At 36.1% G+C, this 20,381-nt stretch overlaps 1 protein-coding gene across 2 annotated transcripts in view; it reads left to right on the top strand.

Annotated features, from left to right (window-relative positions):
• The window catches only part of LEMD3 (LEM domain containing 3), a 75,014-nt gene that overhangs the window by 39,490 nt on the left and 15,143 nt on the right, over positions 1–20,381 (top strand). For both annotated transcript variants that reach the window (XM_063076017.1, XM_063076016.1), the window contains 2 exons: positions 697–763; positions 3,295–3,362. In XM_063076017.1, coding sequence (XP_062932087.1) covers positions 697–763; positions 3,295–3,362 — 135 coding nt within the window. The remainder of the gene's footprint in view (positions 1–696; positions 764–3,294; positions 3,363–20,381) is intronic.

Genomic DNA, 20,381 nt, shown 5'->3' with positions numbered 1-20,381 from the left:
ACCCAACTCAAATATTCTGTTTCATGGATCTTCCTTCCACCTTCCCCTTCTGTATTCACATCATATTTTGCACCTGTAATATAACACAATATGTTTTTGTCCTTGAGAACAGGAACCATCCTGTTCACTGGGTCTCTCTCATTGCTAAGAGAACAGATCTTAACTCCTAGTAGATATTCATTGAATGTTTGTTTCACTTTAATGGTGTATATATAATTTGTACAGGGCCACCTTGGGAGCCTAGGAGAGGATGAGTGTCAACTGAAGTGCCAGTACACCTTCCATTAGTTTTGTGTGGCGGAGTCAGGTTAAAACAAAACATGAAGGGCAGCCTTGATGAAGAAAACAGTGTCCTAAGAACAGTATATATATATATAAGCATTCACTGTATAGAGGGGGATGGGGAACATTGCTTTGGTGGTTGGGGGAGCTTATTGTGTATGAGACCTTTTTAGCACTAACTTTAGTGCCAATTTCTTGATCATCCTCAAGAAAATAAAATATTAGAGTGACAATTTAGACTTCAATTAAGGTTATTTAAAATAGGGTGGCTATTGTTTAAATATGAATTTATCTTTCAGATTATGTAGCTTTTATGATTTAAACTTATTAACTACTTTTATTTTTTAATAAGTATTATTTGGCACATTTTTTTCTTGGAATTGGATATTTCATGATAACTTCTTTTAATTTTAGGAAAGTAAAAAAAATCTTATGATGAGCACGTTATATAAGCTTCATGATCGATTGGCACAGCTTGCAGGTAATTGTTTGATCGTTCATAGTCTAAAAAATGTTTTGAAAAATTAATTTGCATTAATGTAACATGTTGTATCAGTAGAAATGGTTTTTCCCAAGTCTGGTATTATGTTATGTGAGGGTACTTCAGAAGTTCATGGAAAAATAGAATTAAAAGATAAGAAAAATCTTTCTATGAACTTTTTGAAGACCCTTTGTATTTGTGGAATATTTTTCTTTAGAAGTTTTTTTTTGTTTTTTTTAAATAAAAGGGATTTATTTGGCTAATGATTATATGGGCTGGATAGAAGTTTTTGATTATTTTTGTGGCGGGGGGAATGGCTGGCCATTATGGGGATCTGAACTCTTGACCTTGGTTGTCTTTTGTTTTTTATAGATATATTTAATTAAGGCCTTTTTCCTATCTGCCATATGTTTTAGATCTAATAGATATTTATATTATAAAATAAAATTTTAAAGTCAAATTTTTTTATTGTATTAAAAACAAAAATTCTCAAAGCTTAAATATCAGTTCAGTTGGAGAAACAATGAATTAACTGAAATCTTGGATTAAATATAAAAATGCAGATTTTCTTTTGGTGGTTGTCTAGGTATTATTCCCTTAGAGAAAGTAAATATACTCTCCTAAAGTTTTCTTTCCTGGTTCATTGCATTATTCTCACATTCTGCACATAGAACATCTTTGAGAACTCTCAGGCATCAACACATCTGCAATTAGAATAATTTAAACAACAAAAGGACAATTTATTATAGATGAATTTGTATCAAGTTTAGCATCTATAAGCTGCATTAGCAGCTTGTATGTTTATTACCTTTTAATTTTTTTTTTTACTTATTCTTATTTTACATATCTGAAAGAAGAAACTTTGAGTTCTCGTATAAGCATTTACACAAAAAGAAAGATATAGTTTTTCAAAGTTTTCTAGGTAGTAGATTCTTTTGTAGAAACCAGATCATTTATAGAAGCCTAGTAGGAAAATGTGGAATTTCTCTGGATGAATTGAGGTATTTTGGATCTGAACAGTTCCCCATGCTCTCACTTATCTTTATTTTTTTCTTTGGGTCCTTATTCTGGCTAGTTTTTTATTTTTTAGGCTTGTAATTCTGTGTATATCGCTAAAAGCCTTCTTTGCATTGACTGTCATTCATATACTGCAAGCTAATGACAGTTACTTGATATGCTCTAGTACCCGGGAAAAGGTTAAGAAGATATTCTCTAGCTAGAAATTCCTGATCTTGCTAATATAAGCATCTATAACTATCTTTTCAGCATTGTTATATGAAGTGTGGTCCATGGCCCACTAGATTAATATCATCTGGGGTGCTTTTAAAGATACAGATTCCTTTCTTTAGAGCAGGTGTCAGCAAGCATTTTTCTGTGAAGGGCCAGATAGTAAATATTTTAGGCTTTGTGGCTAGATTGCCTCTTTCACAACTACTCACTTCTGCTGTTAAAACATGAAAGCAGCCATAAATAAACAAGTGAGCTTGGCTGTATTCCAATAAAACTTCATTTATAAAAACCAGCAGAAGACCAGATTTGGCCCATGGTCTGTAGTTTGCCAACTTCTGCTCTAGATCTATGAGATCTGAATCTCTGAGGATGCGCTATAAAGTTTAAAAACTTGTTCATCTAATAGGTATTTCTTCCCTTTCTCTGATTACTACCATTAAAATCTGACTACATGAATAAAACTGATAAATGAGAACATGATTACTTTTATTATAGAAAAATTTGCCAAGAATTTTGCTTTAATTGTACTTTCACGTTAAGTATCTTTTTAAATCTACTTGAGAGAAATAGGGCAGGAAAAACTTAGAATTGGAGTTCAATATGAGGATAGTTTAGCTCTAATAACTATGTATAGCCTAAAGAAGAAGCTTTGAATTCTCTTCTTATAAACAGAAAAATACAAGAAAAGAAAAATATAGTTTTCCAAACTTTGGTATGTAGCAAATCCCTTTGTAGAAACCATATCATAGGTAAATTTCTACCTAATTTCCCTGTTGATGTATTATAAAATTTTTTTAAGGCACACGCACCCCTTGCTAAAGATAGGCCTAATTATACTCTGAAAATGGACATAATTTTAATTCAGTAATAAATTCAAACTTATTTGAACCCATGAATTATTAGCTATAAGAATGGATGTGTAAGTTAGCACAATGAATTTGCTGATTTTTTTCCCCTTTGGGAATAATACATATCTGTGGTGGGCCTCCTGTATGCCAAGATCTATGGGTAGGCATCAGTGTGACGTGGTTCCTACTCTGGCTTACAATTTTCTTCGGAATATAAGAGGAAGATATGTTCCTATCTAGACTGAAATGCATTTAAAGGTTGCGTTTTATTTAAGGGTAGTTGTTTGTTTATATTAGTTACTGGATTTTTTTTACAGGAAATGTAAGTAATATTTTTCTTTACTGATTATACTGACATAACCTATAGTTGCATAATTTGTAAAACATTTTGAATTAATCGTATTTGTTTTTTTCTATACTGATTCAAAATTAATAATGTGCTAATCTTTCCAGGAGATCATGAATGTGGCAGTTCTACTCAAAGAATGCTTTCTGTCCAAGAGGCAGCTGCATATTTAAAAGTAAGCAGCAAAATTAGAATTTTAATAGCTATATTCCTAAAATGCAGATAAATTGTTACTACTTGTATCAAAAGTACCATGCATTTGACTACTTTAGTTATACTGTTAACCTGCTGTTTGGTGTAAGTGAGCAGAAAAGAGAAAGTGGAATTGCTTAACATTTTTTGTTTTAGTTTGTTTTAGAACATTTTCTAGGAGAGAATGCACATTAATTTGGAAAGAGTACAAAAAACATTGGTAAGAGGGAAATTGAGATAGGTGAGTAGCATGTGAGAAAGCTGTTAAGCATCCCCAGAACAATTTCATTGCACGGTCCTAAGAGAACTTGCAAATGAATTTTCTAAACTACTGTAGATAATATTTGGAAAAACCTAAAGGTACTCGAAGGTTAAATATGGACTAGTGTCATTCTGGTTTATAAAAAGGGAAAATTGGAATTTGAAAGCCATACTGGAAAGCTTGATGTTAGTCACATTCCATAAATATAATTTCATAAAGATGTGAGTACTTGGAAATGGAAATGTTGATCTCTAGAGGCTGGCTGGCATGGTGTCAGTGTGAACAAGTCATGCAAACTTCATCCCCCCACTGGCTCTTTTTTTTTTTTTTAATTGTGGCAAAAAGCACATAACTTGAAATCTACCCTATTATATTAACACATTTTTAAGTGTACAGTACAGTATTGTTAAATATATATGCATTGTTGTATAGCAGATTTCTAGAACTTTTTCATCTTGCATGACTGAAACTCTACCCATTGCACAGCAGCTCCCTATTTTCCCCTCCCCCAACCCCCTGGCAACCATCTTTCTACTTTCTGCTTTTGTCAGTTGGACTACTTTAGATACAGCAGTCCCCCTTGTCCTTGGTTTCACTTACTTGCAGTTAACTGTGGTCCAAAAATGTTAAATGGAATATTTCAGAAATAATCAACTCATAAGTTTTAAATTGTGTGCCACTCCTGAGTAGCACGATGAAATCTTGCTCCATCCCTCCCAGGATGTGAATCATCCCTTTGTCCAGCATGTCCATGATGTATGTGCTACCTGCCCATTTAGTCAGTTAGCCATCTCAGTTATCAGATCTACTGTTGTGGTATCGTAGTGATTGTGTTCAAGTTACTTAATAATGGCCCAAAGGACAAGAGTACTGATGCTGGCATATTGTTATAATTGTTTTATTATTTGTTAATCTCTTACTGTGTCTAATTTATAAATTAAACTTTATCATAGGTATGTATGTATAGGAAAAAACATAGTATGTATAGGGTTCATTACTATACATGGTTTTGGGCATCTACTGGGGGTCGTGGAATATATGCCTCTCAGATGAGGTACTACTGTACCTTACATAAGTGGAATCATTCAGTATTTGTTCTTCAGTGACTAGCTTATTTTATCTAGCATAATGTCTTCAAGGTTTATTCATATTGTATCATATGACATTACTGTTTTTTTAAGATTGAGTAATATTCCATTGTATGTATAATTGTTTCTCAGTGTTCACAGTGGATTGGTTCCAGGACCCCCCGCCCCCACCCCAAACCAAAATCCATGGATTCTCAAGTCTCTCATATAAAATGGCATATTTGCATGTAATCTACATGTATCCCTACGTATACTTCAAGTCATCACTAGGTTACTTATAATACCTAATACGATATAAATGCTATGTAGGTAGTTGTTATACCATATTGTTTGTTTGTATTATTGTTGTATTGTTATTTATTTTTTTTAAAAAATATTTTCCATCTGCAGTGGTTGAATCCATGGATGTGGAACCCACAGATATGGAGGGTCTACTGTATATACACATTTTCTTTATTCAGTCATCTGTCAATGGACTTTTAGGTTGTTTTCGCCTCTTTGCCACTGTGAATAATGCTTTTGATTCTTTTGGATAAATACCCGGAAGTGGGATTGCTGAATTATATGGTCATTCTATTTTAAATTTTTTGTAGGAACCTATCCGTACTGTTTTCCATAGTGGCTGCACCATTTTACATTTCCATGAACAGTGTACAAGAGTTTCAGTTTCTCCACATACTCAATACTTGTCATTTTCTGGTTTTTTGAGATAATAGCTACCCTAACAGGTGTGAAGTGATATCTCAGTGTAGTTTCGACTTGTGTTTCCCTGATTAGTGATGATGAGCATGTTTTCATATACCATTTTTATATTCCATGTACATCTGTATATGCATGTACTGTACCATCTGGTCATTTGCATATCTTCCTTGGAGAAATACTGTTCAGATCCTCTGCCCATTTTTTAATCAGGATTTTTGTTTTGTTATTGAGTTGCAGGAGTTTCTTATATAATTTATATTTAATCTCTTATCAGATATATGGTTTGCAAATATTTTCTTCAGTTTGTAGGTTGTCTTATGCCAATTGTTTGCTTTGCTGTGCAGAAACTTTTGAGTTTTCCAAGACCAGTGTCATGAGGTCTCTCCCTATATTTTCTTCAAGGAATTTTATAGCTTCAGGTCTTAATTTAAATTTTTAGTTTATTTTGAGTTGATATTTGTATATGGCACAAGATGAGGGTTCAATTTCTTTTGCATATGGAAATCCAGTTTTCCCAGCACCATTTATTGAAGAGAGTGTCCTTTCCTTATTATGTAGTTTTGGCACCCTTGTTGAAGATCATTTGATTATATATCAGTGGGTTTATTTCTGGGATCTACATTCTGTTCTGTTGGTCTATATGTTTGTCTTTGTGCCAGTCCCATACCATTTTGATTATTGTAGTTTTGTTGTATGTTTTGAAGTCAGGAAATTTAAAGTCTCCAGCTTTGTTCTTCTTTTGCAAGATTGTTTTGGCTGTTTGGGGTCCTTTGTGGTTCCCTATAAATTTTAGGATTTTTTTCTGTTTTTGTGAAAAATATCATTGGGATTTTGATAGGGATTGTGTTGAATCTGTATTGGGTAGTTAAGATATTTTAGCAATATTAAATCTTCCAATTTGTGAACACAGCATAAGTTTCTATTTTTTTGTGTCCTCTTTCATTTTTTTCAGCATTGTTTTGTAGTTTTCAGTGTACAAGTCTTCCACCTTCTTGGTTAAACTTATTGCTAAGTATTTTATTCTTTTTGATACTGTTGTAAATGGGATTGTTTTTTAATTTCCTTTTTAGATTGTTGTTAGTGTATAGAAATGCAACTGATTTTTGTATCCTGCAACTTTGCTGAATTTGTTTATTCTAACAGGTTTTTGGTGGAATCTTTAGGATTTTCTATGAAAAGGATTATGTTATCTGTGAAGAGATAAATTTTCTTCTTCCTTTTCTATTTGGATGCCTTTTATTTCTTGCCCAATTGCTTTGGGTGGGACTTCCTTGCCTTCTTCCTGATATTAGAGAAAAAGCTTTCAATTGTTCACCATCAAGTATGATGTCAGCTGAGGCCTTTCTGTGTGTCTTTTATTTACTATGTTGCAGTAATTTTTTTCTATTCCTAGTTTGTTGTGTTTTTGTTATGAAAGTGTGTTGAATTTTGTGAAGTACTTTTTCTACATCGTTGAGATGATCATGTGATTTTTATCCTTTGTTCTGTTATTGTGGTATAATCACATTGATATGTTGAACCATTCTCGCGTCCAGGGTTGTGGTGTATGATCCTTTTGAAGTACCCTTGAATTTGGTTTGCTAGTATTTTGTTAAGGATTTTTGTGTCTCTATTCATCAGGGATATTTGTCTGTAGTTTTCTTGTAGTATCTTTGTCTGGCTTTGGTAACAAAGTAATGCTGGCCTCATAAAATGCATTTAGAAGTGTTTTCTCCTCTTCAGTTTTTTGGAAACTTTTGAGAAGTATTGACATTAATTACTTTTTAATAAAATAAATAAAATCAGAATCTGATTTTTTCCCCTTAGTCTAGCTGAGGTTTGTCAATTTCACTGATTTTTTTTTTTTTGGTAAAAACCAACTCTTAGTTTTGTTTTTTTGTTTTTCTACTCTCCATTTCATTTATTTCATACAATAATCTTTATTTTTTCCTTTCTTCTGCTAAATATGGGCTTAACTTGTTCTTTTTCTAATTCCTTGAGGTCTAAAATTAGCTTGTTCATTTGAGATCTTTCTTCATTTTTAATGTTGACTTTTACTACTGTAAACTTACTTCTTACTATTGCTTTTACTGCATTCCATAAAGTTTGTTATGTTGTGTTTTTTATTTTATTTGTCTCAAGAAATTTTCTGTTTTCCCTCTTGATTTCTTTGACTTTTGGTTGTTCAGGAGCGTGTTCTTTAATTTAAACATATTTGCGAATTTTCTAGTTTTCCTTCTACTCTTGATTTCTAGTTTTATTGTATTCTAAAAAGATATTTGATATTTCAGTCTTCTTGAATGTGTTAAGATTTGCTTTGTGGCCTAACACATGATCCAGCCTGGAGAATGCTTCATGTGCACTTGGTGAGAATGTGTATTCTGCTCTTGTTGGGTGGAATGTTCTGTATATGTCTGTTAGGTCTGTTGGGTCAATAAGGTTTTTCAAGTCCTCTGTTTCCTTATTGACCTTCTATCTGGGTGCTCTATCTATTACTGAAAGTGGAGTAATGAAATATTGCACTATTTTTGTGTTGCAGTTTTTCTCCCTTCAGTTCTGCCATTGTTTGCTTCATATATTTGGGTGCTCTGATGTGGGGTACATATATAATTGTTATATTTTACAGGTAATTTGACCCTTTTATTGTTATATAGTGTTTGTCCTTGTCTTATGTCAAAGTTTTTGACTGTCTATTTTTGTCTGATACAAGTATGGCCTTCCCTACCCTTTTTTTAGTTACTGTTTCCATGGAGAATAATTTTCCATTTTTTCACTTTTTGTGTATGTGTGTCCTTAAATCTAATGTGAGTTTATTGTTCTCAGAATATAGTTGGAACTTATTTTTTTATTCTTTCAACCATTTAATGTGTTTTGATTGTGGAGTTTAATCCATTTACATTTAAAGTGATTACTGATAAGTAAGTATCTGAATTTAAGCTAACAGTATAATGCCCACCAAACTGAGAATGTATCCTGAGACCAAAGAATGAAGCAGGCAACTCCATATGGTTTACAAGGAGGTGGTTGTTATTATTATTATTATTATTATTATTATTATTATTATTAATGGGTGAGTTATTTACAGAGATTAGGAGGAGTATTGATCTGATTGCTGCACAGTGTTTTCTGCACCACCTGGGAGGCGGGGGAGGAGTTGAAGCTTAAAAGGGACTTAGAGACAAAGTGGAGTTATGCCAAAGAGAGAAAGGCTACAGAAGTGGAAGATTCCCAGGTGCCTTGTAGCCTCTTGTTGTTTATCCTTGGGGTTGCTTGTGTTGTTCCCCTTATCTTAGCATAGCATTCTGTTTCTTTCTCTTCCTCAGTTGCTAAGTAACCTGTGCAAGAGAAAGATTATTAACTATTGAAACCATAGTTATAAAGACCACAGGGAGGAGTAAGTTCTGACCAATGTTCCTACAGAAAGGACTTACTATTGCCATTTTGTCAATTGTTCTTTTTCTGTATGCTAGCTTTTTTGTTCCTCTTTTCCTCTTGCTGTTTTTTGTGTGTGTGTTTTGCTTTTTTGTAATGATGTTATTTGATTCCTTTTTCTTTTTTTGTATCTTCTATAGTATTTAATTTGTGGTTACCATGGGAGCTTACATAAAACATCTCATATTTACAACAATATTTTCAGCTGATAACATGTTAACTTCAATGGCATAGATAATGTCTACTCTTTTATATACCCCCTTTTATGTTTTGATGTCACAGATTACATCTTTATATTGTGTATCCATTAACATTTTACAGTTATAGTTATTTTTTATACTTTTGTCTTTTAAATTGTATATCACAGGTAAACGTGATTTACGTCTCAGCCATTTTGGTGGTGCAGTATTATGTATTTGTCTATATATTTACCTTTACTACCAGGAAGCTTTTACTTTCATATGCTTTTGTGTTACTATCTAGCATTTTTTCATTTAACTTGTAGGACTTCCTTTAACTTGTAAGGCAGTTCTAGTTGTGATGAACTCTCTCAGCTTTTATCTGGAAAAGTATTTCTCCTTCGTTTTTGAGGGATGGTTTTTCTTTCTTGGTTGGCAGTTTTTTTCGTTCTGCACTTTGAATATATCATCGCACTCCCTTCTGCTTTGCAAGGTTTCTGCTAAGTAATTTGCTGGTAGTTTTGGGGGGCCTTCCTTATACATGATGAGTCACTTTTCTCTTGCTGCTTTCAAAATTCTCTCTTGTCTATGACTTGAAAATTTGACTATAATGTGTCTTGATAGGATCTTATTTGATTAATCCTAGGTGGGATCCATTGGGCTTTTTGAAATTGAGTGCACATTTTCTTCCTCAGATTGGGGAATTTGGGGCCATTACATCTTCAAATAAGCTTCTGGCCCATTTCTCCATTTCTTCTCTTTCTGAAACTTTCATAACATGTATTGTTCTGTGTTATGGTGTCTCATAAGTACCTTAGACTTTCTTCACTCTTCATTCTTTTTTCTTTTTGCCTCTCTGACTGGTGACTGGATAATATCAAATGACCAATCTTCGGATTTGCTGATTTTTTCTTCTGCTTGATGAAGTCTGCTTTTGAACCCTTCCAGTGAATTTTTCAATTCAGTTATTGTCTTCTTTGGCTCCAAAGTTCCTAGCTCTTTTTAACATTTTCTTTCTCTTTTGGTTCATGTGTTGTTTTCCTGATCTTGTTGAATATCTCTGTGGTGGTTTTTTTGAGTTCTTTTGGTTCATGTGTTGTTTTCCTGATCTTGTTGAATATCTCTGTGGTGGTTTTTTTGAGTTCTTTGTCAGGTAATTCTTACACTTCCATTGCTCTGGGGTAGGTTTTTGTGGTTAACATTGTTTCTTTGATTGGACGATGTTTCCCTGTTTCTTTGTGTGCCTCATTACTTTGTGTTAGGATCCACACATTCACCCACCTCTCTCAGTCTCTACAGATTTACTTTGTACAGGGAAAGACCTTCACCAGTAAGATTGGCTAGAGTTTCTGGGGTCCTTCTCTGGATTTGTGCCTGTAAATTTCCAGTTGGGTTTTGCTGGTTTATTTTTTTTAGAGCATGTAATCTTTTGCTTTCTTTGGTGTCTGACTGTGGTACTGCAGATTCTCTGGAGCTGCCATAGGCCATCCAGCTCTTTTTTTTGTTTTTAGTATCCCCACAGTTATCTAGAGTATGCTGTGTCCTGTTAGCATTCTGAGTCAGGTAAGACAGAAACCAGGCAGCCTCCTCCATTCCCCAGCCCCCATGAGGTAGAATGTTGTACGTAAGCTCCAACTCTTTTTCTCCCCAGGGAGAAGCCAGGGGTTGGGGGCTTTCTCCCACTTTCTTTACACATTAAGCTGGGGGGAGGAGTAATAGTGTGTGGTAGTTCAAACATGTTGTCTTTGTTTTCAGCAGCTCCCAGCCTTGTTCCGTTTCCTGTCAGCAGTTATATTCAGGCAAGACAGAAGCCAGTCACTCTTATAGCTGCCACAAAACCCTGACTATTAGATGTGTGTTCTAGTTTTCTCTTTTCCTCCTCAGAAAGAAGCCAGGAGTTGAGAGTTTCCTCCCAATTACACTGCTCTTTAGGGTGGTGGGAGTATGTGGAAAGTGAGTGCCAGGAATTTTCCTACCAGCTTTGATTTAACTGGTTTTGCTCTTACCTGTGGTGCAGGAACCTCTTAACTGATTTCTGGATTTCTTTCTTTTTTTTTCTTTTTTACATGCACTATGGGTTTACTTGCAGTATATATATATATATTAAATATGGCACTTTATTGTTACATTTATGATTTGAAAAGTATAGGCATATTTTAAAAACATTTGAAAAATATGTCAAAATGTTAACTAACAATGGTTAAGTCTACATGATAGGAATATGAGTGATTGTCATTTTTTCTGTATTCTTATGTCTTTTTATACTGTAAATAATATAAAATGGTTATTTACTAAAACAAACAAAAAAAATATTAAATACATGTAGTTCAAGTAATGATACACAGTGGTTTTCTTCAGAGGCAAATTTCATTGTGTAGTTTGTTGCTATTTGGCTTGAATGAAGTGTAATATCTTGGAGTGGCCTTTATTTATTTATGTATTAGCATATTCATTATCATAAACCATGCTTATTCTTTATGCCCCTTATCCAGTCTCTCCCCTTCCTCTTCTTTTTCCTCCCTCTCCCTTCTCTGATAACCATAGATTTGTTCTCTCCATCTGATAGGTTAACTGTTCCTCTGTTGGTTTGTTGCCTAGATGATCTGTCCAAGACAAGTGTGATATCAAGTCCTCCCTTATTATCATAAAATCAGATGCTGCTTCTTTTACTCTGAAGTGTGCTTTGTGGACAGAGAGGACTTCTTTTCTTTTTTTTTGGTCTCCGCTGGTGTCTCTCCTTGTGTCAATGCAATTGAGAGTCTCGCGTGCCATCTGCATGGTGGCCGTGACTGCTGCTATAGAGACTAGCCATTTCTGCAGCAGCCATGGCAATTGTGGTAGCTATGGAGGGCAACCTGTGTGAAAATGGTGTTTATGGTGTGTTCTTTACCTGTTGCTGCTGGGTTTAGCTTACCCCAGCTCCATACCTCAGGCCCCCAGCTGGGCCCCAGAGCGATGGCGGCAGCCTGCCTAGTTGTGGCTGGGTTCAGCTTCCCTCGGCTCCATGAGTCAGGGCCCTGATTGGCAGCGTTTCTAGTTGCAGCTAGGTTTTGCTTCCCCCAGCTCCATGCCTCATTCTAAGATGTTGCCAAGCAGTTCAGGTGATGCAGGGGAGGAGGAGAAGGGAAGGGGGTGGAGAGATAGGGTGGGAAGAGGAGGAAAAGGGGAGCATGATTGAGGCCTGTGGGCCCCCAGCCCCCATCATTCTGGCAGGGGAGGCCACGGGGCTTCCAGTGGTGAGCTGGATGTAGATGTCAGGGTGGTGTGGCTGAAGCCCTTGGTTCCCACCACCCTGGTTCAGGACCCTGGGGCACTTCCTGCAGCAGTTTGGTGGTCATCATTGGGCTGGTTGTGGATGTTGGGGGAGTGACTGAGTCTGTCAGTCCCCCCATTGCCCTGAGGGCCCAGTGTGCTTCCTGCGGTGGCTTGGTTGTCATTGCTGGCTGGTTGCAGATGTCAGGGGGGTGTGGCTGGAGCTCTTGGCCTCCCATTGCTCTGGCTTGGGGGCCTGGTGTTTTTCCTGCAGCAGCTTGGTGGTTGTCACTGGGCTGGTTGTGGATGTACGGAGGGCATGGCTGAGGCCCTCCTTACCGCTCCTGCTCGGGAGCCCAGGGTGCTTTCTGTGGTGGCTCTGTGGTCATTGCTGAGCTGGTTGCAGATGTTAGGGGTTATGACCGAGGCCCTCTGTCCTCCCCCATCCGTGGCTTGGGAGTCCAGGGGGCTTCTGGTCCTTCTAGGTTTTATAGGTGTTGTTTGGTGGTGTTAGACCTTTACTATCAAGCTTTGTCTCTGATCTGTGGGCACTTTGTTTTTTCTTTTAGTTCTGTGTTGGGTTATTCCGTTTCCCCCACTTAAAATCTGCACTGGAACTACTTTCTTGTCCTTTGCTTACTTCTGAAATGGTGAAACTTCCTGTGGGTACCAGCACTTGAGCCCTGTAGTTGAAATAAGCTAAATTGCTTCATTTCTCCTGATGCCCTGGGGAAGGCTTTTTGTGAAGCTCAGGTTTTAATGGTTGACCTTGTATGTACTTCTGTGTTTCGTGAGGTCCCATACAAGGGTTATGTGGAAACTCTGGTTTGGGCCTGAGTCTTTTCAGCAAATTGCACCCCCTGCAGTACTATATTCCTGACTGGTCTCCACTGAGTAGTCCTGTGCTGATAGGAGGGCAGATCAGCTGTCCATACTATGCCCCAGTGTAACGCCGGTGGGCCCATTTCTCCCACTGCCCATACTCCAAACACTTCCCATAGGACGGGCCACGTGCCAGTCCCTTGCGATGACTCAACAGCTTCTGAGTGGTTCCCTTTTTTAGTTGTCTGTGGCTCCTTGCTCCTATGTGGGTCCACGGGAACCCTGTTAGTGGTCTTGCTGTCCTGGGGGCCAAGGCCCTCTTCTCCCCTGCCGCCTCCAAGCAACTTCATATGAAGTACACAGCAGTGGTTTTTGCCAGGTCTTGCTCCATGTGTTCACCAGCTCCAGCCTTAAAGTGGCTGGGCTTGAAATGGTGGGAGCAATCAACAGAGAGAGCCTTTCTCTCATCATGGCTTCTGCCTTCATGAGCTCTGTAGATCTCTCCTCCTTCTCCTCCTCTGAGCTCTAGTGACCCCAGCTTGGATGTTGTTGCTTTTTAATTGTTGTAAATTAGTTGATTTGTGGGTGATAGTGATGCTAGGGACTATCTATTCTGCCATCTTGACTGGAAACCTCCCTGATTTCTGGACTTCTTACAAATGGAAGTAGTCCATATATTTTTGTTGAATCAGTGTCTCCATGGAGGAAGGAGAGTCTGGGAGTTCCTATTCTGCCATCTTGCTGTTGTCAGTCCTATCCTTTTTAAAAATTAAGTATGTGGTATATGTTCTAAGACTTTCAGCAAGGTTTTTCACAGTCTTTCATGATGTTTGTCAACAAAGGAAAATATGGGCTTATTAACTTAATTCATGACTGATAGAGTTTGGATGTGTTGTCCCCCCAAAACTCATGTGGAATCCTGATCCCCAGTGTGGCAGTGTTGAGAGCAGTTTGCGTTATGGGGGCGGATCCCTCATGAATGGATTAATGCTCTCCCTGGGGGATGGAGGGTAGTGAGTGAGTTCTTGCTTTATTAATTCCCGCTAGAACTGGTTGTTTGTAGGAGCCTGGCACCTTCCCTCTGTCTTTCTCTTCCTCTCATCACGTGTTTGTACCTGTTGGCTGCCTGCTGCTTTCTGCCATGAGTAGACACATCCCTGAGACCCGCACCTGTTGCAGCTGTGCCAGAATTGTGAGCCAAATAAACCTCTTTTCTTTATAAATTACCGGGTCTCAGGTATTCTGTTATAGCAACACAAAATGGACTAATACAGGGACTTATATGTAGATACCATAAAGATGCTAAGAAAATGTAATACGATGGATATCTTGATTCAGATTCTGGCACTGCTACAAAGAAGCTGGATGTCTTGGTATATAGTCCCTTAACTTTTCTTAACCTGTTTCTCTTTGTGAAAGTGGGACTGTTAAAACCTGTCATTGTTTGGGAGCCTTGAGTGAGTATATAAAGTATGTATGTAGCTGAGTGCCTGCTGATTATATTAGCTTCCAAGAAATATTTTTTTTTCTGTGTTTTCTAATTAAGTGCCACTCCAGAGAGAGGTCTCAAAAACATGCTACAGGGTTTGTCTGTGAAACTTGTTATCTTATCCTTTTTCAATTTTGACCTAGATAAGAACATGGTTGGCAGTCAAATTTATGGGTAGTATAATAGCTAATAGATTGGGTAGCTAAAGAGTTAGGATCCAAAAAGATCTTGATTAAAGAAAGGTTATGATTATGGGACTCAGTATTAAGAGATGGAAGAATTGCAGGGTGGGCGCAAAGAAGGGATTGGATTGAGGAGGCTAATGGGAACACAGAATAAAATATTCCAGGAAGAAGGGTGTAGCATGTGAGAATCCAAAGCAAGCAAATTGATCCTTATGAAATAATAGAGCGTGTTTTTACTTTTAGCGGTAGGAAAATCTGATCCCATCCAGTGGTGCCTTCCTGCTTTCTCTTTTTTACCCAGTTAAATCTCTTAGGTAATGGCACAGATATGTGTTATGGTTGGTCATAAATTCCTGGAGCAAGATTCATTTACATCTCAGAAGAACCCCAAGACTCTTAAAATCTACTGAGTTCTGTATTTGAAGGACTAAAGAAATGGGATAGAGTTTGGGAACAGAATAAGGCCTGACCAGTGTTAAGCAGAGCTGAGGAAGAGGCAGAGGTGTGGAAGGATTATTAACCTCCTCTCTTTCTTCTCCCCCAACTATGTGATTGCAGCTCTGGGTCAGCAATGGGATGAGTTAAAAAGAAGTGGCATAGACCTAGAGTTGGGACAAGTCAGGGTCTAAGCCAGGCACCAGTGGAGTGCAAGAGATTAGTTCTACTAAAGACTAGGCGCAAAGAAGTTCCTGGATGAAGTTACCCATGCTGGAGTTGGAAAAATGCCTGTTATATCCAGTCTTTAGATGATTTTCATATCTTGAATTATTTTATGTTTCAAATTTTTGGTTTTTTTAGTTCAGTAGATTTTCCTTTGTATATTTTTTACAAAAGATTCTGGATTAATTTATTTAATTCCATTTCTTAATTAGTTAACCGGAGTTTTTTTTATGTAGAATGTTAATACCTTTCTTATACATTTAGATTATATATGTGTGTTAACTTTTTTTTTTTTTTTTTTGAATTCCATTTTCAGGTTTTCAAATGCTATGAAACCTGTTAAGGCTTGTCACCACCATAGATACAGTTTGGACTCTCACACACACACAACATTAAACATTTTTTCTTAAAAAGTAGTTTGAAGGTCTAGATAGAAGTTTTTAAGTACTATTTTTAATGCTTATTTTTTAAAATATGAAATTAAATCTTGCCCATGATTTGATTCATATGAAGTTAAAATGAAAAAAAACATAGTTTCAAATTTACCATGTAAAGATAATCACTGGTCCATTGTTCTCTAGTCTTTTAAAATATTTTTTTTCCCTAAAATTAGTATTATTGTAAGTATTATAGATATTTCTTATAATAAATATTCATGATTATTCCTGGAAATTCTTATGTGCATTTTCTCCTGTCATTGAAGAGTTTTTTGAAAACTTTTATCACTGGATAATATTTTATTATATGATTGTATTGTTTTGGTTTGTGGTTTTTCAGTATTATGAAAACACTGTAATCTTTGCTTATAGTATGAGAGTATTTGATTTTCTAATATTTCCTTAGGAAGTAATCCCAGAACGGAAATTACTTATTCAAAGAACATGAGCTTTTTAAAACGCTTTTGACATATGTTGCCAAATTACTTCCTAATTTGGAATGACAGTTTTAGCACGATCTAGCCAAAATTGGCTATTATATTAATGTTCTGGCATAAGTACGGAAGAAACTCACTACGAAGTTGGAATTAAACAGTGATGGTAATATGAATATTGTAGGCTTTCTGCTTTTAGAGAGAGATCTGTTGTACATTTCCACTTAATGGTAATTGTACTATGGTTTCACCAGCAACATAGTTAAGTTTTTGGATTCAGGAGTAAATGTACCAAAGAATGTGTAGAGCTCCTACAAAAATAAACTTAATAAATAGTTTAAACACTCTTTTTCTGACTTTCCCACTTTTTTCTTGAGCTTTTTTTCATCCATTGGTTTTGTGAAAAGTTAAGAGGTCCCTCTGGTGGAACATTTGAGAAATACATAGCATTATACTTTCATGAAAATACATGATTGGTTTTTAAGTTAAATGGTGAGAATGTTGAATGATAACCATTCATCACATTGTTCTATAGAAAAGTTAAGTTCCTAGATTGCTTTCAAAACCTTAACCTTTAACACAATGAATATGTTTAAGATTTGTGAAGAAAACAGGAAAGTAGATAGCTACACATGTAACAAATTATGGGACTGGATAGATTTTTATGGCATAGCTTGGAATGCTAATCACTGTTAATAAAATTGTATCTGTGTGGGAAAATAAGTGTTCTGAGAGTGGAGTGAAGGGAAAATTTCATAATAATTATAATTTATCAAGTACAATTTATCTTGGTTTTCTGTATGTTACCTCTAATTTCACAATGATCCAGCAAGGTAGGTGGTATCAGACCCACTTTTTATAAAGAAACTAAAGCTTAGAAGGTGTAATAACTAGGTCATCTAGCCTAACGTGTGATGGAACTAGAAATAGAACTAAAGTACTGGGTGGGGGGAGGTGGTGGAGGAAAAGTGGTGGACTAATCGGTACAAAGAATACTATCTACCCTAAGTGAATCATTGTGCATTATATGCATGTATTGAAACAACACACTGTACCCCACAAATATGTACAAGTAAATGGTAAAATATTTTGGGAATATCTTCACACTATACTGTTCTGCCTCTTAGATGGACAAACTCGGTTCATAAGCCCTAGCTCTGACTGTTGAACAGGCAAGGGACAGACACTGTTGAGGGTCAGGAGCTGAAGAAGTGTTCAAAGTAGGTACATCTGCTAGATGACATATTTTCTCTTGTCCCCACTTAAGGTTGTACAGCTAGTCAGTGGTGGAGCCAGGGTCTGATCTGAGGCCTGTTTGATTTTAAAGACCATGGTTTTTTCCATTATTCCTGGAGGTGAAAGATCGTTTTCTCACTGAATCACAAGATTTAAATCATATTATGTACTGGTGGTTTCTGTGTGTTATATTTTAGTTATTTAAAAGGTGGCATTTCCTATGTAGCGTATAATCCTCTCACAATTAACCAGAATATTCACTACCTGGAAAGCCACATAGCCATTATTACCATGTAAATTATCCATTTCTTGAACTATTCTCATTAGGTTTTCAATACTAGCTTGACTCTCCTTAGTGCCTTTTCCCCTCCTTAATAAAGTTTTATTGCTTTATTTAATGAGATGAAACAGTATTATTTTTGTACTTTGAAACTAATCCAAGTTCAAAGTGTCTGAATGGATTTTAAAATACACATTTTTCACCAATTATTTTGAAAATAAGGTACATTTGGAGGGGGGCGGATCATGGATATGTGTGTGTGTGTGCTTTATATATACACATAGTGTGTTAAAGTAGATTTAAAATTTGAGAAAACATTCATTGAATTTAGATTTACATGAAGCAGTGGTAGTATGCTGACTGACATGTTACCTATATAAGTAAATAGACTTGCCTTAAAAATTAAAAACTTAATTTTCCTCCTTAAAGTTTCTTCTTACTTTCATTATTAATTACTGAAAATGTTTGTTTTATGATTCTGGAATTCCCTACCTCATAGGTTGGAAAACTATGACATATAGGCCAAACTCAACCTGTCTGTCTTTGCATGGCTTGTGAGCTGTGGTTTTACAACATTTTTAAAAGTTGCTTTAAAAAAAACCAAACAACAACAACAACAAAAACCAGAAATGTGTATGGCTGCGGTTTATTTATTTATTTTTGGATTTTTTTCTTCTTTATTTTCATACCAGTTTTAGTTTTACAGAAAAATTGAACAGGAAGTACAGATAGTTCCCATACCCTACCCCCACCCACAATACAGTTTCTCCTATTATTGACATGTTACATTAGTGTGGTACATTTGTTACAGTTATGAATCAATATTGATGTGTTATTATTAACTTAATTTTACATTAGAGTTCCCTCCTTGTTTTGCACAGTTCTGTGGGTTTTGCCTGATGCATATCATGTCTTCAGAATTACGTCATACAGTATAATTTTGCTGCCCTAAAAGTCCTCTGTGCTCCACCTTTTCATCCCTCCTTTCCTTCTTCCCACCCTCCTCCCGTGAAACCCTAGAAACCACTGGATTTTTTCCCCATTACCTCAAATGTTTATCATTTCTTTGTGTTAGAAACATTCAAAATCCTCTCCTAATTAATTGAAACTATACAATAAGTTGTTAATTATAGTCACCCTACAGTGTTTAGAACACTGGATATTATTCCTCCTGTCTAGCTGTACTTTTGTATCTATTAACCAACCTCTCACTATCTCCCTCCCCCTCACCTTTCCCTCTCTACTTCTATGTGATCAACCTTCTTAGCTTCCATATAAGAGTGAGAACATGCAGTATTTCTCTTCCTGTTCCTGGCTTACTTCATTTAACATAACAGCTTCCACGCTTATCCATGTTGCTGTGAATGGCAGGATTTCATTCTCTTTTTATAGCTGAATAGTATTTCATTGTGTATATATATACACCACGTTTTCTTTATCTGTTGATGGACACTTTGGTTGATTCTGTATCTTGGCTATTGTGAATAGTGCTTTAGTAAACATGGGAGTGCAAATCTTCAGTATACTGATTTCCTTTGGATATATACCCCGTAGTGGGATTGCTAGATCATCTGGTAGTTCTATTTGTGGTTTTTTAAGGACACTCTAGACTTGTTTTTTTCATAATGGTTGTACTAATTTACATTCCCAACAACAGTGTATATGAATTCCCCTTTCTTCACATCTTCACCAGCATTGGTTATTGTCTGTCTTTTTGATAATAGTCATTCTGACTAAAGTGAGATGAAATCTCATTGTGGTTTTGATTTGCATTTCCTTGATGATTAGTGATGTTGAGCATTTATTATATACCTGTTGGTCATTTGTATGTTTTCTTTTGAGAAATGTCTGTTCCAACTCCTTTGCCCATTATTTGATTAGATTATTTCTTTTCTTGCTATTGAGTCATTTGAGTTACTTGTATATTCTAGATATTAATCCTTTGTCAGATGCATAGTTTGCAAATATGCATAGTTTCTCCCATTCTGCAGGTTGTCTCTTAACTCTGTTGGTTGTTTCCTTTGCTGTGCAGAAACTTTTTTAAAAAGTTTGGTATAATCCCACTTGTCTATTTTTGCTTTTTTTCTCTGCTTTTTAGGTCCTCTAGTCTTTGCCCAGCTTGATGTCCTGAAACATTCCCCCCGTTTTCTTCTAGTAGTTTCATGGTTTCGGGTCTTATGTTTAAGTCTTTAATTCATTTTTGCATATGGTGAGGGATAGGAGCCTAGTTTCATCCTTCTGCATATAGCTACCCATTTTCCCAGCACCATCTATTGAAGAGACTGTCCTTTCTCCAGTGAATACTCCTGGCACCTTTATTGAAGATCAGTTTGCTATAACTATATGGCTTTATTTGTTGTTCTCTTTTCTGTTCCATTGGACTGTGTATCTGTTTTTACACCAGTTCCATGCTGTTTTGCAATATAACTTTGTAGTGTATTTTGAAGTCAGGTAGTGTGATGCCTCCAGCTTTGCTCTTTTTGCTCAGGATTGCTTTGGTTATTTGGAGTCTTTTACAGTTCCATATAAACGTTAGAATTGTTTTTTCTATTTCTGTCAAGATTG

This window comes from Cynocephalus volans, chromosome 12 (assembly GCF_027409185.1).
Source record: "Cynocephalus volans isolate mCynVol1 chromosome 12, mCynVol1.pri, whole genome shotgun sequence".
NCBI lineage: Eukaryota > Metazoa > Chordata > Mammalia > Dermoptera > Cynocephalidae > Cynocephalus > Cynocephalus volans.
The sequence above is the reverse complement of the archived record's forward strand: the minus strand, read 5'-3'. Positions and strand labels throughout refer to the sequence as shown.